At 44.2% G+C, this 26,392-nt stretch overlaps 1 protein-coding gene across 1 annotated transcript in view; it reads left to right on the forward strand.

The window, feature by feature from the left end:
* FAM83B (family with sequence similarity 83 member B) overlaps nt 1-26,392 on the forward strand; it is a 204,792-nt gene that overhangs the window by 141,390 nt on the left and 37,010 nt on the right. Inside the window, exon 3 of the mRNA XM_068281390.1 lies at nt 11,652-11,816. Coding sequence (XP_068137491.1) covers nt 11,652-11,816 — 165 coding nt within the window. The remainder of the gene's footprint in view (nt 1-11,651; nt 11,817-26,392) is intronic.

Raw genomic sequence — 26,392 nt, forward strand, 5'->3', positions numbered from 1 at the left:
TCTCTGAATACCTTGAAGTGTCTACTTTCCAAAATGGGGTAATTTGTGGGGTATGTTTACTGTCCTGGCATTTTGGGGGGTGCCTAATTGTAAGCACCCCTGTAAAGCCTAAAGGTGCTCATTGGACTTTGGGCCCCTTAGCGCAGTTAGGCTGCAAAAAAGTGCCACACATGTGGTATTGCCGTACTCAGGAGAAGTAGTATAATGTGTTTTGGGGTGTATTTTTACACATACCCATGCTGGGTGGGAGAAAGATCTCTGTAAATGACAATTGTTTGATTTTTTTTACACACAATTGTCCATTTACAGAGAGATTTCTCCCACCCAGCATGGGTATGTGTAAAAATACACCCCAAAACACATTATACTACTTTTCCTGAGTACGGCGGTACCACATGTGTGACACTTTTTTGCAGCCTAGGTGCGCTAAGGGGCCCAACGTCCTATTCACAGGTCATTTTGGGGCATTTGTTTTCTAGACTACTCTTTACGGTTTAGGGCCCCTAAAATGCCAGGGCAGTATAGGAACCCCACAAGTGACCCCATTTTAGAAAGAAGACACCCCAAGGTATTCCGTTAGGAGTATGGTGAGTTCATAGAAGATTTTATTTTTTGTCACAAGTTAGTGAAAAATGACACTTTGTGAAAAAAAAAACCAATAAAAATCAATTTCCGCTAACTTTTGACAAAAAATAAAATCTTCTATGAACTCGTCATACACCTAACAGAATACCTTGGGGTGTCTTTTTTCTAAAATGGGGTCACCTGTGGGGTTCCTATACCGCCCTGGCATTTTACGGGCCCAAAACCGTGAGTAGTCTGGAAACCAAATGTGTCAAAATGACTGTTCAGGGGTATAAGATGAGCAAAGAAGGATCCGCAAACCAGGCCGGGTTGAAGTGTAAAAGGCTGATATTTTGTTGAAAAAATCCACAGACAGTGCAATAAAATCACAGGATCAACTCACGCGTATCGGGCCTACCATCTGCCCTTAATCGTAGTTAAAAGTGAGCCTGTATAGGGAGGAATTTATATGAAACCAGGGAGGAGAAAACTCCACCCCCGGAGACACACAAACCACTCCTTAAACCAAATGTCTCAAAATGACTGTTCAGGGGTATAAGCATCTGCAAATTTTGATGACAGGTGGTCTATGAGGGGGCGAATTTTGTGGAACTGGTCATAAGCAGGGTGACCTTTTAGATGACAGGTTGTATTGGGCCTGATCTGATGGATAGGAGTGTAGGAGTGCTGGGGGGGGGGGTGACAGGAGGTGATTGATGGGTGATTGATGGGTGATTGATGGGTGTCTCAGGGGGTGGTTAGAGGGGAAAATAGATGCAATCAATGCACTGGGGAGGTGATCGGAAGGGGGTCTGAGGGGGATCTGAGGGTTTGGTCGAGTGATCAGGAGCCCACACGGGGCAAATTAGGGCCTGATCTGATGGGTAGGTGTGCTAGGGGGTGACAGGAGGTGATTGATGGGTGTCTCAAGGGGGGAATAGATGCAAGCAATGCACTGGCGAGGTGATCAGGGCTGGGGTCTGAGGGCGTTCTGAGGGTGTGGGTGAGTGATTAAGTGCCCTAGGGGCAGATAGGGGTCTAATCTGATAGGTAGCAGTGACAGGGGGTGATTGATGGGTAATTAGTGGGTGTTTAGGGTAGAGAACAGATGTAAACAATGCACTTGGGAGGTGATCTGATGTCGGATCTGCGGGCGATCTATTGGTGTGGGTGGGTGATCAGATTGCCTGCAAGGGGCAGGTTAGGGGCTGATTGATGGGTGGCAGTGACAGGGGTTGATTGATGGGTGGCAGTGACAGGGGGTGATTGATGGGTGATTGACAGGTAATCAGTGGGTTATTACAAGGAAGAACAGATGTAAATATTGCACTGGGGGGGGGGGGGTCTGGGGAGAATCTGAGGGGTGTGGGGGGGGGGGTGATCAGGAGGGAGCAGGGGGCAGTTTAGGGCATAAAAAAAATAGCGTTGACAGATAGTGACAGGGAGTGATTGATGGGTGATTAGGGGGGGTGATTGGGTGCAAACAGTGGTCTGGGGGTGGGCAGGGGGGGTCTAAGGGGTGCTGTGGGCGATCAGGGGGGCAGGGGGGGGGGAAATCAGTGTGTTTGGGTGCAGACTAGGGTGGCTGCAGCCTGCCCTGGTGGTCCCTCGGACACTGGGACCACCAGGGCAGGAGGCAGCCTGTATAATACACTTTGTATGCAGCGATCCGGGTGCTAGTAACCCGCCGGCGCTTCCGAACGGCCGGCGGGTTACAGCGCGAGGGGGCGGAGCCAGTCCCGGGCGGAGGATCGCGTCACGAATGACGCGATCGCTCCGCCCATGGCCGTACAAGGACCGCTGCCATTTGTACATGCGCCGGTACTTGCGGGGTCCACTTCCCGGCCGCCATTTGTACATGCGGTGGTCGGGAAGTGGTTAAAGTAAGCAAGAATTGGCCACCCTTCTCACCAATATGAAATGTATAAATAAACAAAAAAATGAGTGAAGGATTTAAAGGCCCATGAATAATTACCAATTGTTATAAAACGTAACTTTCAATTACAATCTTAATAGATGAACAGATAGGACACAAGGGGCTTGATTAACCGGCGCCAAGCCGGTTAGTGTGCCCTAAGTGTTAGTGTGTGCAAACCACAGCGTTAGGTGGTTTGCTCCCACAGTTTAAATAATCCCGCGTGCAGCGCGGATAACAGTGCGCATTGCTGCTACTTAAAAGTCGCACCCGATGCGACGAAAATGATGCATCAGGTGCCTGTTAAGCAGCGCTATGATGCGCCACTTCGGGGGCACCCGATGCGTCATTTTCGTTGCATCGGTTGCGACTTTTAAGGACCAGCGGGTGCAGCGTTATTGTCGCACCGTGCACTAATATCGGTGCAGTGCACGGGGCTGCGCGCAAAGTAGCTTTGCACGAACTAGCGGCCAAAAAGGGCTTTTCCTACCAGCTCTAACACTTAGCGCCGGTTAGTGAATCAAGCCCAAGATAGTAAAAAATGTCCTTATGCCACGTGTGCCATATGCTATAACTGTAGCTGCTTTTTCAGAGGCAAAGTGTAGTAATATCAGAGATTTTAGCAGAAGGCAATTAAAAATATCTACAGTATTAAAGCAGAAACAAGTAATTAGAATGATAATTGAACACCCAAATATGTAGAAAGTCAGAGTAATCTCCTAAATATGTTAATACTCAGAGTGTATGGAATACAAATAAATCTCCAAATCTCAAATGCTTTAGGACAACTGGAGCACTTGAGATGTAGAGATTTATTGTATTCCACACACTGAGTGATAACATACTCAGGTCATTACATAGCTTAGAGTCAATCATTATTGGGCAGACTACGTAGTCTATTGGCTGTGTGGGTGACTCCAGGGCCCATATGCAATTCAGTTTTTCACCGGAATTATCTCCTAGGAGATAATTTATCATCTTCGATTTAAAATAATTTTCCAGCACTTTTTAACTAAAAAAGTACCAAAAAGTAAGTGAAATAGGTCTATCAAAATCATTTTGAGTATTTTCTTGCTTTTTGGTGGCTTAAAAGGCATTTTATTGACACGTTTAAAAATATCACCTAGGACAAAACTCAGGAGAAAAAGTTAATTGCATATGGGCCCAGATGTCAGTATTTAAGCCAGACTGTCAGATCCATTAGTTGCATGTGATAATGTTAAGTCTCTAGAGCTAGCTGCTAGGTGAATCTCTGTCCATTACCTTGCCTGTGTACCTGACTATTCTACTGACTGCTGCCTGTACCGACATTTGCTAGTTTAGACCACTCTATTGTCTCATCCCATGTATCTGATATGGTTTGTGTATGACTTCTGGCTTGTTGACTATGTGACTGCCATCAGATTACCGCATATGACCCTGGACTGTTTTGACTACGATATTTGTCTGTATCACAGCCTAATGAGTCTTGGTGGTACTCCAGTCTTCTCACTCTCTATCAGGGGAGTAGCAATAGGCCCTGCAGCGCCTGCGCCCGCGGGGGGGGCCCGGCCCCCCCCTGGGGCCCGCTCGGGGCCGTTTTTTGGGGGCTGGAGAGGTGGCAGCATGAGGGGAAAGCCTTGCCCACAGTCGGCGGGGAGAGGGGAAGTTCCCCCCTCTCACTCACCTCGGGGCTCTCCCCTCTGCGCTCCCCTCCAGCTAGTTAGTGTGTGGGCAAAGGCCAGTGGGCAGCGAGCGGCGGGCAGATACATACCTTCTTCCGTGCGTTCCATCGGAGACGTCTCCCTCTAGCGGCTGACGTCACTTCCGCTTCCGGAAGTGACGTCAGCCGCTAGAGCGAGAAGGCGGCGATGGAACGCAAGGAAGAAGGTATGTATCTGCCCGCCCATTCAAAAAGACTCTCAATTGCGCTCCCCTCCTCTCCCACTCCCCTCTAACCTAGGGCCTGCTGCAACTCAAACACAGATGCCACACGTACATCTCAAAATACAATCAATTATACAGACAGAGTGCGCTACCCCCTCCCAGTGTCCAAAACCTGTTCCAACAGTCCTTGTAACAAATTCCTTTGCTGTTCAGCATCCACTGTCCGGACACTCCAGGATATGTATCCGTGATGAAAGTTTCACATATGTGGAGAGAAAACCAAAAAGACAATCATAGTGCAATCCTGTAAATATCAGAACGCAGGGACCTTCACCCTATGGGGCCCGATTGTGCGACTTCCATAAGGAGTAGCACAGGGTGGTTTAATAGATGACACATATCCATATGAGAATAATAAGTACAATATGGTAGAAATTGTCACAGAGTAGGTATGATGATATTTAGTAAGATGGACTGTTGCAATTCCATGTAGAGTGAAACAGAAGGGTAAGACACACATATACATATATAGGTTGATACTTCAGATATATGATATGGGGAAGACATGCACAATAGTAATTATTATGCACATAGTAATAAGGGGTACATAAAAGTCATTTTGGAAATATAAATATAATTAGGATATAAAGTTGTAAGAACAAGTGGGGGGGTGGTCGTTATGGGAGGGGATATAATGTGTTGGGTGGCAAGGGGTGTGCAATTGTTTTGGGGGCGGAATTCCGAAGTACTGAGCACTTATGAGATCATGGGGATTTGAGGTGGAGGAGGACCCTCCGGATTGGCTAAGCGCACGGCCTGTGGAGGAGGATTATGGGGAATGTAGTCTGCTCGTGGGAATAGCGGAGTGTGTTCTCGCGATAGAGCGAGATTTGGGGCAGTATGGGGAATGGATTCCTGGCTTGGGGAGTGGCCCAGGTTGAATGCGCAAGAGGCTGGTGAGAGCCTCACGCAGTGGGCGGCCTGAAGCCTCGCGAGATAGCGAGAGGAGAGGAGTATGGGTAGTGTAGTCCTGGGGAGAAAGCGAAATGGGTTTGCAAGACTTCGATAGCAATAGCAGGTATGCATAATGGCACAATAAATATATGATATGGTTATAACAGCTATATATGATGTTTAGAAGAATGGTATTTTTAGAAAAGAAATTTTAGGAATGATATTTTTGCTACTAACCACGAGAGTGGAATATGCAAATGAGGTATGTGACTATATGAGTCTGCTGGGTCGCTTCCTGACCAATAGCCCCTGATGAGTCGTATGATGTAACGCGTAGGGCGGAGCTTGGAAGGGAAGCGACCAGCAGCAGGAGGAGACGTCCCCTGATCGTTTTTAAACTTACATGCGCTTTTTATATTTATGTTTGTGAGTACAATACTTGTCTTTTATAAATAAAACCGTGGGTTTTACACTATCAGAAGCCTTTTAGTTCTAGATGTGTGTTTGATATCGCGTTATAAGAAGGTGGAATATACCTGCAAGGATTGGGGTTGAGCCTGCACACCCATTGAGTGAAGACAGCTGTCTGTGAGTGTGGGCAGCAGCAGCAAAGGGTGAGCAGGAGAATAATAGATGTGTTGCTATATGAAGTAGTTGGATCACAAACATACTTGCACTATGATATTTCTCTATTGGTTTGTTTGAGATTGGATATGACCTGATCGGTGGGAGGTGGTCGGTTAAACCTCAGAAAGTGCAGTTGCTGTCTGTAGGGCTGGGCAGCCTTACAAAAAGGTGAGCGTGCCAATTGTTGGCTGATGGTCACTCACATAGAGGTGAACCCGCAATAAAAGTCGCACAATCGGGCCCCATAGGGTGAAGGTCCCTGCGTTCTGATATTTACAGGATTGCACTATGATTGTCTTTTTGGTTTTCTCTCCACATATGTGAAACTTTCATCACGGATACATATCCTGGAGTGTCCGGACAGTGGATGCTGAACAGCAAAGGAATTTGTTACAAGGACTGTTGGAACAGGTTTTGGACACTGGGAGGGGGTAGCGCACTCTGTCTGTATAATTGAATGTATCTGCCCGCCGCTCGCTGCCCACTGGCCTTTGCCCACACACTAACTAGCTGGAGGGGAGCGCAGAGGGGAGAGCCCCGAGGTGAGTGAGAGGGGGGAACTTCCCCGCCGACTGTGGGCAAGGCTTTCCCCTCATGCTGCCACCCCTCCAGCACCCAAAAACCGGCCACGAGCGGGCCCCAGGGGGGGAGGGGGCCCGCTCTGAAAATCTGCAGGGGGGCTCGGTGGGGCCTAGTTACGCCCCTGCTCTCTATAAATTGCAAGCTAAGTCCTAGAGGCACCCAAAGTCAGACAGATGCAGCTTGTCTTCTGTTCAAGTGGGTTCTTGTCTAAAGATGAAGCTCGTGGTGTCAGATTGAGGCATAGAGACTGAAGGAAGGCGAGAGATCTCCCAGATCTTACAAAAGCATTTTCACAAAAATGCCCATTGGTACTTTTTGGAAACGCCTAGCAGTCAATGGAGCACGAGAAGTCATATTTTTTGTTAAAATAAGTTTAAGAAGTACTGTATAGCATTTTCACAAAAATGCTTTTCAAATTTAAATTCATTTGTATTTTAGCAAAAAGTTCTCCTCAGTTGAAAATATCAGCAAAAATTATTTTTTACGTTTTCGTTGACAATCCCTAATTAAGGGCTGTTTTAGAATACATGCGATTCCAATTTTGATGCAATTTTACATGCGATTCCAATTCTTGATGCAAGTAAAAAAAATCCCGCATGCTGCAGAATTTTAAATAGGAATTGCAAATCAGAATTGGAAATGGGAATTGCAATTTGCAGTATAAAAGAATCCTGAGATCAGGGGAAAAATTTAAACTATGTGCGATATGACAGGACACTATCTGCCAGCTCCTCTAGCCTCATATAGAATACACTAGAGAAAAACAAAAGATGCAGATATGATTTAATGTCCAATGTTTAAAAGCACCATTATGATGAGCATTTTCCTAATCCAAATTTCCACATACTTAGGCATTCAAATAGAGCCAATCAATACCCATAGATTTTGACTAATAAACTACCTGTCAGAACAGTCTGACTTTAATAAGCTCAATTTTTTTCTCTACGCCAAGGTCACTTAAAATTTCATGTTAGGAGACCTTTTTGCTCATCACTACATGGTAACAGAGATTATATCAGTATCCCTATGGAAGTTAAAATCAATGCTTGATTATGGAACTGTAATAATAAACTAAGAAATTACCATTTTGAAATAGAACCGCAGTTGGCTCCATCATCCATGACTCGTTTTAACATGAGACGTGATCCTTGAGTGTATTGAAGAGTATAGCTTGATTACTTATGGATGTGTGACTTATTTTACAATAAAAGCTTTAATGTGTTGTGAATCAGTCTTATGTGGTCTTGAATTATACACCTACATGTAGACCATCATGTATAAAATTTGACACAAACATAAAGCATGTTAAGTACCGTATTTTTCAGACTATAAGACGCTCCGGACCATAAGACGCACCTAGGTTTAGAGGACAAAACCATGGGAAAAAACTATATACTAAACCTGGTGCATCCATGGTGTAGTAGCGTCTTGAGTATCTTCTCCCCCCTCAATTACTATGTCCCTGTGTCCCCTTGTACCTTCTGTGTATATCCCTTGTGTCCCCATATATGCCCCAGTGTTTTCATATGTGCCCCCCCTCTGTTCTGAGGTAGGTAGGTGGGTAGGTAGGTTGGTGGGTAGGTAGGTGGGTGGGTAGGTAGGTGGGTGGGTGAGGCAGAAGTGTTCCAGTTTTCCATAACCTTCCATATGCATGTGTCAAAGATTTTTTTTTTATACCATCACAGTATGTCCCAGCTTTCTGGCTACAATATGCTTTGTTACAGTTTCCAACTGCCAAATATAGTCAGACCCAGCTTTCTAGTACCAGCAGTCAGAGCACTTTGTCCTTCAAAATCTCTGGAGTAAGTGTAACAGAAGGAGAATGACTTGGTACCTCTACTTCAGTCTTCCACATGCTCAACTAACTCTCTTATTCAGGAGAAAGAGGACTGGGCATGTCACAACAGTCTGCCTCTACTGTCAGGGCAACCGGATTCCAAATAATTTCCTCCCAATTAGCACCTGATAGGAGATTTAGCAAGGCAGAAAGCTGCTGTCTTAGAGGCAGACAACTCTACCTAGAACCTCGTTCAATAAAACATATTTTTATTGAAATATATAGGACTATGTTGAGCACAATGCCGGTGAGCAAGGGGAGGCATAGATGAGCTGCTGACTCTGAGTGCTCACCATCCCTCTCAGTTAGGATACCAGAAAGGGCATAGTTTGCACACTACTCAATCTCACTCCTACAGTGGTCAATGGAGAGGGGTTGAGCAGTGAGTGAAGAGGAGATTGAGTTTGGATCACAGTCTTTGGTGATCCAAAAACAAGAGCCAGCTTGTCATTAAAAAAAAAAAAAAAAAAAAACAGGAAATACTCCGGATTCCTTCTAGATGAAGGTATTTAGCAACATAAGGAATTAGGAATTAGCAAAACATAATGTCAGAATCCGCTCTGCTGGCCTTGATTCCCTGGACAGTTTGGATTCCTATGCAGGTTGCATGGTTCAGTCCAGGGAAAAGTCAGTTTGCAGGATTCGGAAGGCTTACTGCTGTAGTGTCTGATTTGCATTCACTTATCTTGCAATCTGCTTGTCTGCTTCCTTTGAAGGTTTTCAGTATAAATGTCACTTCCTCCCAGAATTCCTTGCTCGTCATAGTTTCTGTTTAGTGAGACTAACCTTAGAGCCTCAGCCTCTTTGTATCTTGTTGCTAATATTCTAGTGTTGTTAATTCTTGGGGAGTGCATTTTGCACTCCTACTAGTGCAGTCAGGTTGTATATTATTTGTATTAGTCCTGCGGTGGCTGATAGTGAATCATTTAGTCCTGTTCCTAGATGTGGTGGATCTCCCTTGTCTGTGTCTTGCAGTATAACCTTGGCAGCGGTTGCTACTGGTTACTCCTTCAGTCTGTTTTGTCTGAAACGAACGCTTGCTGTTGTCTGGTGTTAGGCAACCGATTAGCAAGCGTTCCCGCTAACTGTTTGTCTTTGTTTTCCGTGTTCATCTGTTAGTTAGGGTTGGTATGTTTTTTCACTGTTGTGCTTAACGTGCGGTGACCGTACAATTAATGCGATTGTCACTGTTGCGCATAACGTGCGGTGACCGCGTTTAGTTAGTTCATTTGTTATTTTCCTTGGCGTTCAGATTGTAGATATTTGCTGTGTCTTCCTTTACTCAAATCATGCTCTGTCTTTGCTCAGTCTTGTGTTGCTGATAGCAATCACCTCTCTTGCGATTGGCTTTCTCTCTCTGGTCTGTTCTGTTGTAATAGGTCTACCGTCGCTGGGTGGCGACTAGATTGGTAGATATTCATATAGTCTGTCTCTGTTCTTGCTTTCTTTTGAGTTGATACCTTGTTTATTTTGCCCAGGGTTGCTTCATCGTGCAATTTCAATCTGGCGTCTGTGGATGTACAAAGGACTTGTTCCTCTGTACTCCACAGCTCCACCTGCTGGTTGCAATTCCCCTCTACAAATATATATTGGGTACTCTGCTTCTGTGATTGTGGGGATTTCCATCTGCTTCAGCACACTTGGTGTGCGCTGACTGTGGAAATCGGCCCCAGATCATTACACATAACTAAAGGAAGCGGAAGGGAAGGCTTATTTTAACAAATAAATTAAGCTGGAGAAGCTTTTAGCATGCCAACGTCACTGAAATGCTTAGTGGATTTAGTGTTGTGTTGTACAAAAGAAAAATAATTATCACAAAAATGTGTTAAATAGAGAAGATCATGTGGTGGCGTAGTGGTTAGCTCTCTCGCCTTGCAGCGCTGGTTCCCTGGTTCGAATCCCAGCCAGGGCACTATCTGCAAAGAGTTTGTATGTTCTCTCCGTGTCTGCGTGGGTTTCCTCCGGGCAATCTTGTTTCCTCCCACATTCCAAAAACATACGGATAAGTTATTTGGCTCCCCCTAAAATTGGCCCTAGACTACAGTACTTACACTACATAATATAGACATATGACAATGGTAGGGATTAGATTGTGAGCTCCTTTGAGGGACAGTTAGTGACAAGATATATATATATATATATATATATATATATATATATATATATATAAAAACACTGTACAGCGCTGCGTAATATGTCAGCGCTATATAAATACTAAATAATAATAATAATAATAATAATATTCAGTTGTACTGTGACACAATCATATGTTCTGAAACAGTGAAAAGAACTGATTGAATAAATTCCACTAAATTGAACAAAAATGCTTTAGTTAACATTGTTACTTATTTGTGAACATGTGCACACTCCTATTTTAAAGCACAGGGTGTGGCCTACATAGATATGCAGGTGCCCTCAGCCATTCTCTACAGTAAACATTAAATGCTCCACTTCATCTTATTTTTTCTGCTTATTTCTTTTATAAAAAATTTAACCAAAACCAAGGTTTTAGCGGTGGTGGTGCATCCTCTGGCTTTGGATGGCGGGGGCTCTGCCGCAGTTGTGATGTTGGGTGGACGAGGCTCTGCAGCGGTTGTGGCATTGGGCAGCAGGGGCTCTGCAGAGGTTGTGTGTTGGGTGGCGGGAGCTCTGTGGAGGTTGTGGTGCACAATTCTTTTGAGAATAATAAAACTATTTAAACAGAAGTTTTAGCACATATGCTTTATTAGTCTGCTTGAGTCAGATTTTCCTCTCCAAATTTACCAATGGAAAGATTTTGCTGAGTTGAGCTCAGATCCTAAGTGAACATGCTTTCATGTGCGTATGTTCTACAAATTAAATGTTGAACATTTTTTTTTCATTTTTGACATGGTTATTTAACATGGACAAGGTATTGTCTTTGAAAGCACCCGCTTGAGCTTAGTATAACTAGTACAATAAGTTAGTTTTTATTAAGATTTAGCATCCTCTCTAATGATTGTGCATCCAGACTATACACATTGTGTTGTGCACGAATACCACGTGTGAACGCACTGCTCTTATAGTATGGGCAGTAACATCACAAGCGGTATAAATGCTCAATGCAATATGCATAGTCTGAATGCATCCATAGGTTTCTCAGGTGAAGCCTCATAATCCTAAAGCATTTTTTAAATGGGTTGTATTCAACTAATATGCCAGTATTATAATCTGTACAGTTTTCTTTCTCTTACCTCTCTGTTCAACCTTTTGTCCTACAGCTTTGATTTATTTTTATACAAGATAGATAAAAATTAAAGAGAAAAATATATTTCTTTTTTCATGCAGGTGATTGCCATTGTCATGGATGTGTTTACGGATATTGATATATTCAAAGAACTTGTGGAGGCATCTACTAGAGGAGTTCCAGTCTACCTCCTTCTCGATGATGTGGACTTTCCCCATTTTCTAAAGATGGCTGAGAAGCAAGGTGTACAAGTACAAAGGCTTAGAGTAAGTGTTTCAAAAAGTATCTTGTTGTCTGCATTAGCTTGCAAAGTAATTTATGAACCTCCTTTTTGACCAGGGATGAGCAGAAACTACGCCAGTGCAAATTTACGCATCGTAGTTCGCATCTACGCATCGTAGTTCATAGGTGAAGTTTCAAAACTACGCTTACGAATTTACACGTAGCGAAGTACGGCTACACGTAGCTTACGTCAACTATGCATAGTTTACATGTGTATTGCGTAGTGAACTACGAATGCATTACTTGCGTCTAATTTTCCACGTGCGACAGTATGCTTAAGCATCCGCATACACTACGCTGCACACTACTTGTAATTGCGTATTTTAACGCGTAGTCTACGAAATGCATACAAAGCGAATATTTGATTTCGAAGCCGTAATTTGGCAAAGTGTAATTACGTAAAACTACGTGCAGTTCCAGCGTAGCGAAGTTGGCTGACTATGACCATCCCTGTTTTTGACTGGCTTATAAAATGCAAGAACGTCAGTGTAAAATTGCAAAGGATTTGGGGGATTTCATCATCCAAAAAATAAACAGTGATCAGCAAAAGTGGGACTACATATAGGAGTGTAGCACAGTGGCGTAGTGGATAGCACACTGGGTTCCTGGCCCCGGCAACATCTGCAAGGAGTTTGTATGTTCTTCCTGTGTCTGCGTGTGTTCCCACCGGGTACTCTGGTTTCCTCCCACAGCCCAAAAACATAACGATAAGTTAATTGACTTCCCCCTAAAATTGTCCCTAGATTACAATAGACATATGACTATGATAGGGATTAGAGTGGGAACTGTGGTAGGGATTAAAGTGTGAGCTCCTCTGATGGACAGTTAGTGACAAGTCTATATACCCTGTAAAGACAAGACAAATAACATTTATATTGTGCTTTTCTCCTGGCAGACTCAAAGCGCTTGAGCTGCAGCCACCACTAGGGCACGCCCAGCAAAGCACTGTGGAAGATGTTGGAGCTATATAAATACTAAATAATAATAGGAGTTGATACAGAAAACAATTTTTCAGATTGATTCTAACTTTTGAAAAATCTGACCAATGTAACACACGTGTTCAACTTTTTCCCCACCTTGGGAAAAAAAAAAAAAGATTGAAAACTTGAAAAAAATGTTTGGGTCCACCACGGTTGATGAACAGGTATTCTGTTAAAAAAATGTAGAAAGATTTCTCTATTTTTTTTTTTTCTGTACAATCAATCATTTATTGAAAACTTGAAAATGAAACATTTTGGTCATGGGCGTCAACAGAAAATTTTCCAGGGGGGGGGGGGCACAAAGGGGGGGAGGAAGAAGCGGGGCAGCGCAACGAAAATTTGGGGTGGAATGGGGCTACATCATGCCGAAAAATGGGTGTGGTCATGAACCAGAATGTGGGTGTGGTCGCGGGTGGAGACAAGTTTACATGAACTTAGCAATGGTGGAACATTAGATTAGGACAGTGGTGACGAAGCTTTGGAAGGTCGAGTGCCCAAACTGCAACCCAAAAGTCACTTTACTATCGCAAAGTGCCAACAGCAATTTAAACTAAATACAAAGGTTTTAACTCATACATGAACATTATGGAAAATACAAGTTGAAAATAAACTGTGAAGATAAACAATTTCATCCATCCGACTCCTGAAAAATGTGCTCATTTTTTTTAGAACCTCCGAGTTTCATTATCGGTTTTAAAAAGCTGAAAAAGTAGGTTTAATGCTATTGTCTCGTATGATGATGATCCAGCTTTTTCCATAGTCTCGCAGTTAGCAATCATGTGACCCCCAACAAGACAAATTCAGCAATCATGAGGCCCCCAACATGACCAACTCAGCAATCATGAGGCCCCCAACAAGACAAATTCAGCAATCGTGAGGCCCCCAACAAATCTTGAGGCCCCCAACAAGACAAATTCAGCAGTCATGAGGCACATAAATAGACAGCATTTCACATAAATAGGCAGAATGCCCCCTTAATATGGTAGACACCTCTCACCTGGCAGAAGTTCCCCAAAATACACTCTGACAGCAGTGGTTCCCCAAAAATAGGTAGCCCCAGGTCTATAGGTGTCCCCAGAATAGGTGGCCAGCATTATAGATGTCCCCAGAACAGGTAGCCAGGGGTAGAGATGTCCCCAGAACAGGTAGCCAGGGGTATATGTGCCCAGTATATGTAGGCAGGGGTATATGTGCCCAGTATATGTAGCCAGGGGTATATGTGCCCAGTATATGTAGGCAGGGGTATATGTGCCCAGTATATGTAGTCAGGGGTATATGTGCCCAGTATATGTAGCCAGGGGTATATGTGCCCAGTATATGTAGGCAGGTGTATATGTGCCTAGTATATGTAGTCAGGGGTATATGTGCCCAGTATATGTAGCCAGGGGTATATGTTCCCAGTATATGTAGCCAGCGGTATATGTGCCCAGTATATGTAGCCAGGGGTATATGTGCCCAGTATATGAAGCCAGCGGTATATGTGCCCAGTATATGTAGCCAGGGGTATATGTGCCCAGTATATGTAGCCAGGGGTATATGTGCCCAGTATATGTAGCCAGGGGTATATGTGCCCAGTATATGTAGCCAGGGGTATATGTGCCCAGTATATGTAGCCGGAGGTATATGTGCCCAGTATATGTAGCCAGCGGTATATGTGCCCAGTATATGTAGCCAGGGGTATATGTGCCCAGTATATGTAGCCGGGGGTATATGTGCCCAGTATATGTAGTCAGGGGTATATGTGCCCAGTATATGTAGCCAGGGGTATATGTGCCCAGTATATGTAGCCAGGGGTATATGTGCCCAGTATATGAAGCCAGAGGTATATGTGCCCAGTATATGTAGCCAGCGGTATATGTGCCCAGTATATGTAGCCAGGGGTATATGTGCCCAGTATATGTAGGCAGGAGAGGGGTATATGTCCCCAGAATAAGTAGCCAGGTGTGCCCCTAGCAGGAGGGGAGCAGCGCAGAGAAGAGGGAGAGCTATGGGCACAGTGGGGAAGGGCGGACATCTCCCCCCCTTCCCTCACCTTAGGGGGCTCTCCCTCCCTCGCTCTCCCCTCCAGAACGAAGTGTTGTGCAGTGGCTGGGCAGCGGGCGGAACTTACCTCCATCTTGTTCAGGCACCGGATGGATTTGCCGCTAGTCTGGTCTGGTCCTGACCAGCGGCACCAGAACTTCCGGCGCTTGGAGTGAGACGGAGGTGAGTTCCACCCACTGCCCAGCCACTGCACAACACTTCGTTCCGGAGGGGAGAGCGAGGCAGGGAGAGCCCCCTAAGGTGAGGGAAGGGGGGGGGAGACGTCCGCCCTTCCCCGCTGTGCACATAGCTCTCCCTCTTCTCTGCGCTGCTCCCCTCCTGCTGGCCGCATGGGCACGCGGGCAGGGGGGGGGGGGGCTGCGGGCGGCCAGGGTCGGCAGACGCCCGAATTTGCCATATGTGCGGACGCCCATGATTTTGGTTGAACTATGTGTGACCTCCAAAGATACACTTTAAGTCATGCATTGCTTGTTGTTAAAAATGTTTATTAGTACAGTATGTTTATTCCAGACAGGTTTACTTTAAGTAGGTTAATATTTCACTTAAAATGCTTGTAATGCTTTTTCATTCCAGTTAAGAAACCATAGTATTTAATTCATTTTATGCAAGTTACCCAATCCAGTTACCGGATAATTTTACTTCATGGAGATAATTATAATTGCAGACGCTGTTAGGATTCTGATGTTTTAGTGTGCATTTTACAGGCCTTGTAGCTCTGTGCTTTTTAACTGTAATGTAATGGTCACTTTTTAAATAAAAACATTCATAAAAGCTGTTTGCCAGCGCTATGTAAACTTACTATTGGGAGTGCATTGCCGATTGCAAATACATTCAGTACAATTGATACACAGAATATTTAAAGGGACTATGAACTTTGCAATGAAAAACAAGGTTAGCCACTAAAGCATATGGAGCTAGCTGTGACAGTGGGGTAGCTATTTAATTGGGCCAACTCCACAAATGAAGGCTTTAGTCAGAATAAACACAGACGTCTAATACAAGATTATGGATGGAGATTAAGGGCCCGTTCTCACCTGAGCGGGAATCACGTGATTCCCGCTCATGGCAAACCGCTAGCGGTTCTGCAAAAACCGCTACACAATGTAGCGAGTGGCAGTGTTCTCACTGCCGCGGTTGCGGTTAGTGATAACCGCAACCACGCTGCATGCAGCGGATTGCCGGCGACGAGCGTTCCGCGATTTGCGATCGTGATCAGTGTCCAGTGATTTTTCCGTGCTAATCGCGGGAAAATCACTCCCGCAAAACGCCGGCGGTTACTGCCGGCGTTCTGCGATTATAAGTGTGAACGGGCCCTTAAGAAGAAGAGAAGAGAGAATTTTTTAAAGTGAACAAATCACCATTTTTAACACCCAGGGCATCTCTATAGCACATTAAAAATGCATGCCAACAATGTGACTCATTATTAAAATATATATATGTTATCTCTTATTTTACATTTAAAGCCTTAAAGGTTCAGTACAGGCCTTTATTACCCCATTTCCTCCTACTTCCATGGCCTGCCATCTGGCAGAGGTTTCAGGGAGAGAAAGGCTACTAATTATTTTATAGCACACATTAGCACAGAGAAAACAAAAATCTTTTGATCAGCAGAGGTGTGTGTAGATTTTCCCAATGTGCTTCAAAGACTTTACAGAATCCCAGATGTTAGACATCTAGAATGGGTGGGGGGAACATGGCAGCTCCTATAGCTATTATAAACAAAAGGCAAAAAAGTGGTGCTTGGTTCCCTTTAACCACTTGAGGACCGCGGGCTTTACCCCCCTTAAGGACCTGACCCTTTTTTTCCATTCAGACCACTGCAGCTTTCACGGTTTATTGCTCGCTCATACAACCTACCACCTAAATGAATTTTGGCTCCTTTTCTTGTCACTAATAAAGCTTTCTTTTGGTGCTATTTGATTGCTGCTGCGATTTTTACTTTTTATTATATTCATCAAAAAAGACATGAATTTTGGCAAAAAAATGATTTTTTTAACTTTCTGTGCTGACATTTTTCAAAATTTCTGTATACATGCAGCGCGAAAAATGTGGACAAACATGTTTTTGATTAAAAAAAAAAACATTCAGCCTATATTTATTGGTTTGGGTAAAAGTTATAGCGTTTACAAACTATGGTGCAAAAAGTGAATTTTCCCATTTTCAAGCATCTCTGACTTTTCTGACCCCCTGACATGTTTCATGAGGGGCTAGAATTCCAGGATAGTATAAATACCCCCCAAATGACCACATTTTGGAAAGAAGACATCCCAAATTATTCACTCAGAGGCATAGTGAGTTCATAGAAGATATTATTTTTTGTCACAAGGTAGCGGAAAATGACAGTTTGTGACAAGAAAAAAAAAAGTTTCCATTTCTGCTAACTTGTGACAAAAAAAAATGAAATCTGCCACGGACTCACTATGCCCCTCTCTGAATACCTTGAAGTGTCTACTTTCCAAAATGGGGTCATTTGTGGGGTGTGTTTACTGTCTTCGCATTTTGGGGGGTGCTAATTTGTAAGCACCCCTGTAAAGCCCAAAGGTGCTCATTGGACTTTGGGCCCCTTAGCGCAGTTAGACTGCAAAAAAGTGCCACACATGTGGTATTGCCCTACTCAGGAGAAGTAGTATAATGTGTTTTGGGGTGTATTTTTACACATACCCATGCTGGGTGGGAGAAATATCTCTGTAAACGACAATTGTTTGATTTTTTTTTTTTACTCACAATTGTCCATTTACAGAGATATTTCTCCCACTCACCATGGGTATGTGTAAAAATACACCCCAAAACACATTATACTACTTATCCTGAGTACGGCGATACCACGTGTGGCACTTTTTTGCACCCTAACTGCGCTAAGGGGCCCAAAGTCCAATGAGTACCTTTAAGATTTCACAGGTCATTTTTGTTTCAAGACTACTCCTCACGGTTTAGGGCCCCTAAAATTCCAGGGCAGTATAGGAACCCCACTAATGACCCTATTTTAGAAAGAAGACACCCCAAGGTATTCCGTTAGGAGTATGGTGAGTTCATAGAAGATTTTATTTTTTGACACAAGTTAGTGGAAATTAATTTTAAATGTTTTTTTTCACAGGTGGTCTATGAGGGGGCGAATTTTGTGGAACCGGTCATAAGCAGGGTGGCCTTTTAGATGACAGGTTGTATTGGGCCTGATCTGATGGATAGGAGTGCTGGGGGGTGACAGGAGGTGATTGATGGGTGTCTCAGGGGGTGGTTAGAGGGGAAAATAGATGCAATCAATGCACTGGGGAGGTGATCGGAAGGGGGTCTGAGGGGGATCTGAGGGTTTGGCCGAGTGATCAGAAGCCCACACGGGGCAAATTAGGGCCTGATCTGATGGATAGGTGTTCTAGGGGGTGACAGGAGGTGATTGATGTGTGTCTCAAGGTGTGATTAGAGGGGGGAATAGATGCAAGCAATGCACTGGCGAGGTGATCAGGGGTGGGGTCTGAGGGCGTTCTGAGGGTGTGGGCGGGTGATTGAGTGCCCTAGGGGCAGATAGGGGTCTAATCTGATAAGTAGCAATGATAGGGAGTGATTGATGGGTAATTAGTGGGTGTTTAGGGTAGAGAACAGATGTAAACACTGCACTTGGGAGGTGATCTGACGTCGGATCTGTGGGCGATCTATTGGTGTGAGTGATCAGATTGCCCGCAAGGGGCAGGTTAGGGGCTCATTGATGGGTGACAGTGACAGGGGGTGATTGATGGGTGGCAGTGACAGGGGGTGATTGATGGGTGATTGACAGGTGATCAGTGGGTTATTACAGGGAAGAAGAGATGTAAATAATGCAGTGGCGAATTGATAAGGGGGGGTCTGAGGGCAATCTGAGCATGTAGGCGGGTGATTGGGTGCCCGCAAGGGGCAGATTAAGGTCTGATCTGATGGGTAACAGTGACAGGTGGTGATAGGGGGTGATTGATGGGTGATTGATGGGTAATTAGTGGGTGTTTAGGGTAGAGAACAGATGTAAACACTGCACTTGGGTGGTGATCTGACGTCGGATCTGCGGGCAATCTATTGGTGTGGGTGGGTGATCAGATTGCCCGCAAGGGGCAGGTTAGGGGCTGATTGATGGGTGGCAGTGACAGGGGGTGATTGATGGGTGATTGACAGGTGATTGACAGGTGATCAGGGGGATAGATGCATACAGTACACGGGGGGGGGGGTGTCTGGGGAGAATCTGAGGGGTGGGGGTGATCAGGAGGGAGCAGGGGGCAGTTTAGGGAATTTAAAAAAAATAGCGTTTACAGATAGTGACAGGGAGTGATTGATGGGTGATTAGGGGGGTGATTGGGTGCAAACAGTGGTCTGGGGGTGGCCAGGGGGGGGGGGGGGGTCTGATGGGTGCTGTCGGCGATCAGGGGGCAGGGGGGGGTAAAATCAGTGTGCTTGGGGGCAGACTAGGGTGGCTTCAGCCTGCCCTGGTGGTCCCTTGGACACTGGGACCACCAGGGCAGGAGGGAGCCTGTATAATACACTTTGTATACATTACAAAGTGTATTATACAATTCGTATGCGGCGAGCCGGGTGCTAGTAACCCGCCGGCGCTTCCGAACGGCCGGCGGGTTACAGCGCGAGGGGGGCGGAGCCAGTCCCCGGTGGAGAATCGCGTCACGAATGACACGATCGCTCCGCCCATGCCTGTACAAGGACCGCCGCCATTTGTACATGCGGTGGTCCTTGCGGGGTCCACTTCCCAGCCGCCAATTGTACACACGGCGATCGGGAAGTGGTTAAGAGAAGACTGATTCAATCAAGAAAAGAAAAAACAAGAGTACAAAGAAGAGGAGAGTGAGGAACAAACTTAAATGTCAGAGTTTGGTTAGCATTAATGCAAATACTTTCTCATTTCAGTCACATTTCCTGTAAATGAAGTGCAGCTTGAAATTGGAACAATCTGAATAACTTCCTGTCAATTTTTATTGGTTCATGTTCAAGCTGCATATACATGAAAGTTGAATACAAATAGAAATGATGTGCATCTCATTGATCATCCTAGTTAGCATCCTTAGGGAAAGTTGCACATTTTTTCTCTTCAGCATATGCCCTCTAAAGCATGGGCGTACCAATAACCCTTGCAAACCCTGCCATCGCAAGGGGGTTCAGAGGCTTTGGAGGCCCCTCCACCTCCCTCTCCTCATCCACAAGTTCAGCCAATTAGCAAAGAAACCTCCCCATTAACTCACAAAAACCGCGTGAATGGTTGATGCACTAACTACTAATAATATTGCTGTGCGCAGGCAGTGCATGGCCATATTACCATTACAACCACCAGCAGTATACCACGCGTTACCCATTAAGTGCAACCCGTGGTGCATGATTAATGTAAGCATTACTACGGTAACGAAAAAAGAAGAAGAACCGAGAGCCCAATATGGTGTAGTATGTTAAGGCAATTGGATAATGGAACGAGTATAAATTAGATACTCACAAAGCAGGGTTACCTCCAGGCAACCACTGTATAAGCAGGTGAGGAGATTAGCCTGTCCTCACTCAGAATTAAGAAGTCGCTCTCTGTAGACTGGAAAACAAGAAGGGGAATCCCCCTCCACCAAGGGTGGATATAAGACGTGTTTATATTTGAGAACAGAGGCGCCAAAAGAATAAAAACAGTATTTAAAAGTTTTTTTAAAAAATTGCGTGGGAGGCAGTGGTGGACTTACCTCACGCAAGCAGACACAACAACTGTGTATTCAAACAAAAGGAATATTTATTGGTATACTCCAAAGGTAGATCGCAACGCGTTTCGCAGGTCAAGCCCGCTTCATCAGGCAAATACAGGTCGGAGCACACAACTGGGGGTAAGAGGCAACACATTTGTACATTTCTGAACATACCGCACATGTAAAAACAACAATGAGCATCTTAAGGTCAGAAGAATTCGCTGTATGTGATTAAATCCCATAGGATCAATGGGAGGGAAAGAATAGGGAAAGAAGCACCAGGAGGGGGGGGCAGGTGTCTATTCTTATGTGGAAAGGGAAAAAAAGAAGGAAAAAAGGAAGAGGGAAGGAAGGGGAAAAAAGAAAAAAACATTTTGGGTAGAAACATAACAATATGGGGAGGGGGGGGGGGGGGGGAGGGGAAAAAAAACCCGGGGGGGGGGGGGGAAGGGGGGGGGGGGGGATAACAAAACGGGGTGATTTACAGCATATGTGTAAAAAAGCAGCAGATATATATCCATCCAGTTCAGTAGCACTTGGTCACTGAGGCGCCAAGTGCTACCTGGACATACTGCTGGTAAGTTACTCACTTTATTTAATCTTGGATGTTTTTTCTAACTATGACTAGCACTATCTATATTTTAAGACAGGTTTATTTCTCCCCCCCACCTCTGTAACACTATGTACACGCATACACACACACGCACTCCGATGCGTTTGTGAAAATTTATATATGTATTTAAATGTGTCTAGAACTGTTTATCTGACAATTACTCCATGTTTACATGGATATATATCTGCTGCTTTTTTACACATATGCTGTAAATCACCCCGTTTTGTTATCCCCCCCCCCCCTTTCCCCCCCCCGGGTTTTTTCCCTCCCCCCCCCTCCCCATATTGTTATGTTTCTACCCAAAATGTTTTTTCTTTTTTCCCTTCCCTCCCTCTTCCTTTTTTCCTTCTTTTTTTCCCTTTCTACATAAGAATAGACACCTGCCCGCCCCCCCCCCCCCTCCTGGTGCTTCTTTCCCTATTCTTTCCCTCCCATTGATCCTATGGGATTTAATCACATTCAGCGAATTCTTCTCACCTTAAGATGCTCGTTGTTGTTTTTACATGTGCGGTATGTTCAGAAATGTACAAATGTGTTGCCTCTTACCCCCAGTTGTGTGCTCCGTCCTGTATTTGCCTGATGAAGTGGGCTTGACCTGCGAAACGCGTTGCGATCTACCTTTGGAGTATACCAATAAATATTCCCTTTGTTTGAATACACAGTTGTTGTGTCTGCTTGCGTGAGGTAAGTCCACCACTGCCTCCCACGCAATTTTTTTAAAAAAACTTTTAAATACTGTTTTTATTCTTTTGGCGCCTCTGTTCTCAAATATAAACATTACTACGGTAACGCGCATTATGAAAGTATCATAACACACATTACCGTAGCAATGTTGGGTTACCCATGTGCCCATGTGTGATGTGCAGTATGTGGCTGGTGGTCAGAATGGCAATATTGCAGTGAGCTGCCTGCTCATGGATATATTACCAGCAGTTAGTGTTGCAACCTCTGATCCATTGGGGTGTACTCACTTTTGTGAAATGCTGCATATATACACACACACACACACACACACACACACACACACACACACACACACACACACACACACACACATTTCGGAAGAGAGGCATGTTTCACCATAAAATAATCATAATGCAGCAATGCTTCCCTATAAAATAATGGTAATGTGGCAATCACACCAGAAAATAATCATAATGCAGCAATGTTTCACCATAAAATAATCAAAGCGGAAATCTTTCACCAAAAAAATTATTGTAACGCAGCAATGTTTCAGCAGAAAATAGTCGTAATGTGCGCAGCATTTCACCAGAAAATAATCATAATGCAGCAGTATTTCACCAGAAAATAATCGTAATGCAGCAATCTTTCACCAGAAAATAATTGTAGTGCAGCAATCTTTCACCATAAAATAATCGTAACGCAGCAATGTTTCAGCAGTAAATAGTCGTAATGTGGGCAGCATTTCACCAGAAAATAATCATAATGCAGCAATGTTTCAACAGAAAATAATCCTAATGCGGCAATTTTTGACCAGAAAATAATTGTAGTGCGGCAATCTTTCACCATAAAATAATCGTAATGCAGAAATGTTCCACCATAAAATAATCGTAATGCGGCAATCTTTCACCAGAAAATAATCGTAATGCGGCAATCTTTTACCAGAAAATAATCCTAATGCAGTGATGTTTCACCAGAAAATAATTGTAATGGGGCAATCTTTCACTAGAAAATAATCATAACGTGGGCAAGCGTTTCACCAGAAAATAATCGTAATGCAGCAATATTTCACCATAATATTATCCTAATTGTAATGCGGCAACGTTTCACCATAAAATAATCATAACGCTGCAATCTTTCACCATAATATAATCCTAATGTGGCAATCTTTCACCTGAAAATAATCGTAATGCCGCAATGTTTCATCAGAAAATAACCATAATGTGGCAATCTTTTACCAGAAAATATTCATAATGCAGCAATCTTTTACCAGAAAATAACCCTAACACAGCAATGTTTCACCAGAAAATAATCGTAATGTGGGCAGCATTTCACTAGAAAATAAAGTGCACCTGTAAAAAAAAAATAAAAAAATTACCTTCAGAAGACTCCTCTTCCAGCCTCCCTTTGGCACACAGCAACTCCCCCCGCTCCAGCTGTGAAACTCCCGCGCAGCCACGCTGACAGGCAGAGAGCAGGGCTACGGGAAGATGGCACCCGAAGCCCTGTACTGGAGACACAAATAGTCTCCAGTCCAGGGATTCCGACGCCATCTTCCCATACCCCTGCTCTGCCTGTCGGAAGGCTCTGTAGGTTTAGGTGGGCTGCGGGGAGTGAACTCGCTTGGCATCTATTAGACACCATGGCCAGTTCACCACCTGGGGGTCACACAATCTGGTGGGGGGGTGGGTACGGTTCCCCCCCCCCCCCCACACACACTGCTGCAGCCTATAGAGTGCGTCCTAGTGGCCGCAGCTCTGCCAATTTGAGCACACTTGGAAAAAAATGTGTGATATAAATGTTCTGTGTTTTGTCTGTAGCTACCTATGATGGATAAGTTAGAAGTGACAGGTTCATGGGGTGTGGAGTCTAGGGTGCCAAACCATCAGTGCCTATGAGCTCTTGCGATGTGAATCCGGGCCAGCGTACAAACAATGATTGTAAACATACGCTGAAGTGGTAGAACATGCTGTATATTGCTTGGGCAAAAATGTAAAAACACTTGTAGATGTGGTAGAACAGGTGCTGCATGTGCAACAAACAAATAAGGGAGGATTTACTTACCATACCCTTAAAGGCATCAGTGCTGTGAATGATTTAATAAGATATATAAAACTAGCCTCCCCCTATGGGAGGTTAATAAATAGTGTGGGCCATTGGAGGATTGACAAGTATTACTTGTCTTTGGGGGGTTGCTCCCTAGCCCCCCACCATCTTCTCCAGCCAGACCTGCAGATGCCACAATTCTAAAAGTCTGCAGCGGTGCCATGGATTCACTGCTGCCAAAGTGCATGTCAGGAGTTGTAGTCCTTCATTGTGAGGACACCAGCCAGGAGATGTTCATAGTCATGGCTACTACAATGGGAACTTCACTATGCGGATCTGGCTGGAGAAGATGTCAGAGTGCATACAGATGAGGGGCCAGGGAGCAGCCCCCCAAACTAATGCTTGTCACCCCCCTCAATGTCCCGCGCTATTTATGAACGTCCTTTAGGGGAAGACTCATTAATACATATTAAATTAAATCAGTGCCTTTAAAACACTACCCATTTTAGATAACGGGGAACCAAAACGCTACGATATGATGCATGCAAACCACTTGATTGCTGCATGACTAGAGGAGCAAAAACTTACATAAGCTTGCCAATTGCTTGAGAACAAAAGACGAGGCCTAAAGCTCAACACACACCATACAATCTTCACAATTGAAGGTAAAGAGGCGCCCTGGTTGAAATAAAAGCATCTAAAAACAGCTTAAAATCGAGGAAATAATATGAGGTGGCTTACCTCAATAACGAAATCCTTGTATATGACAAAAGATTTTTATTTAGCACAGGCAACGCGTTTCGCGGGTCCAAGCCCGCTTCATCAGGCCAATAAAAGTGCCAAATGAACAAGCCTCAGAGAGGCTCCCTTTGCCATATCGACTTGTTCATTTGGCACTTTTATTGGCCTGATGAAGCGGGCTTGGACCCGCGAAACGCGTTGCCTGTGCTAAATAAAAATCTTTTGTCATATACAAGGATTTCGTTATTGAGGTAAGCCACCTCATATTATTTCCTCGATTTTAAGCTGTTTTTAGATGCTTTTATTTCAACCAGGGCGCCTCTTTACCTTCAATTGTGCATAGCTATACCCCCAAACAATCTGTGTTTGAGGGGTGGTGACAGACCACCTGTGGGTGCCCCACAGTGGACACCTGTCCCTACTTTTTCAAGGAGAGCGACCACATCCAGGTCCCGGCTGGGACTACCCCGAGTGGAGTCGGGTTTATGGTCTCCACCTGCTTCCTACGGTTGGTTGCCCTTGCAACCTCCTTTTGTGAGTAGTAATTTATTGAAATTTCTTTTTTCAATTGCATACTAATATACTACACTATTGGGCTCCCGTATTTGTCTCCTATATTTTTTTCCCTGCAAGGTGCTGAGACACCCCCACTACACTACCATACAATCTTGGTTGTACAGATTTACCAAATCTATGTAGTATAAGCTCTAACAGATTGAAAATACCTTGAATGATTGATTGGATAAGCTCTTATAATACATGAAAGTGGTAAGATTAAACAACCAAGATTGTATGGTGTGTGTTGAGCATAAGTGTGTTGATTTCGTAGATCTGTCTGATTAATTAGGAAGTGGAACAATTTATCATGCCCAAAAGGTTAGCTGCAGATCTGCCCAGTGCCCACCTGTACCTGGTTTAAGTAAGGCAACAAATAAATTGTAATCAAAGGTGCAAGGAACCCTTTGAAAGCAGGTGCTGAAAAAGGTAGAGGTGATCAATGTGTTTAGAGTGACTAGTAGGGACCTTATGCACTGATTTTTCTGACACTGCAACTAAAAATGAGTATGCATTATGCAAATAACATAACTGGCATTATACACACAACGTATACCTTGCTAGCTTAAAGCGGAATATAACCCTGCATTTCAACTTTGCTCTAAAACATTATTTACAGTATATTATATGCAACCAGCATTTTTTTTTTTTACTAGACCAGCATTGAAAGGGTTACACAGGGCTTTAAAGTCCCTAGAGATTTCTGCAGACGAATCCGAACTTGAGTTAGATACTTTTTGTTTCCAAATATGTGTTTATTATGACTCATCTCTCTCACTGAGAAGGAGCTTGGAGGACAGCCAAAGAGATGTATCTATTGATAAACAGTTACACACTAACTAAATAGAATGTAACTATCTGAATGTCTGCACGGAACTTAAAACCTCTGTGTTTAACCCTTCCAATGCTGGTCTAGTAAAAAAAAATGCTTTTTGCATATAATATGCTGTAAATAATGTTTTAGAGCAAAGTTGAAATGCAGGGTTATATTCCGCTTTAATGCACGTTATGGCTGACTGGGTACATATGACACATATACTTTGTGAGCATAACACAAATTACCGTACACTAGCTGTGTAAGGCATGCTATGCACTTGCATAATGCCCAAACCAGAGCCAGATTATCCACCAGGCAACACAGGCAGCCCCTCCCTCCCCTCCTTAGTTTAGCTGTCAGACAGTGACGAATGTTATTTGTGTGATCTCTGTCCAGT

The sequence above is a fragment of the Hyperolius riggenbachi genome, chromosome 4 (genome assembly GCF_040937935.1).
Source record: "Hyperolius riggenbachi isolate aHypRig1 chromosome 4, aHypRig1.pri, whole genome shotgun sequence".
Lineage (NCBI taxonomy): Eukaryota > Metazoa > Chordata > Amphibia > Anura > Hyperoliidae > Hyperolius > Hyperolius riggenbachi.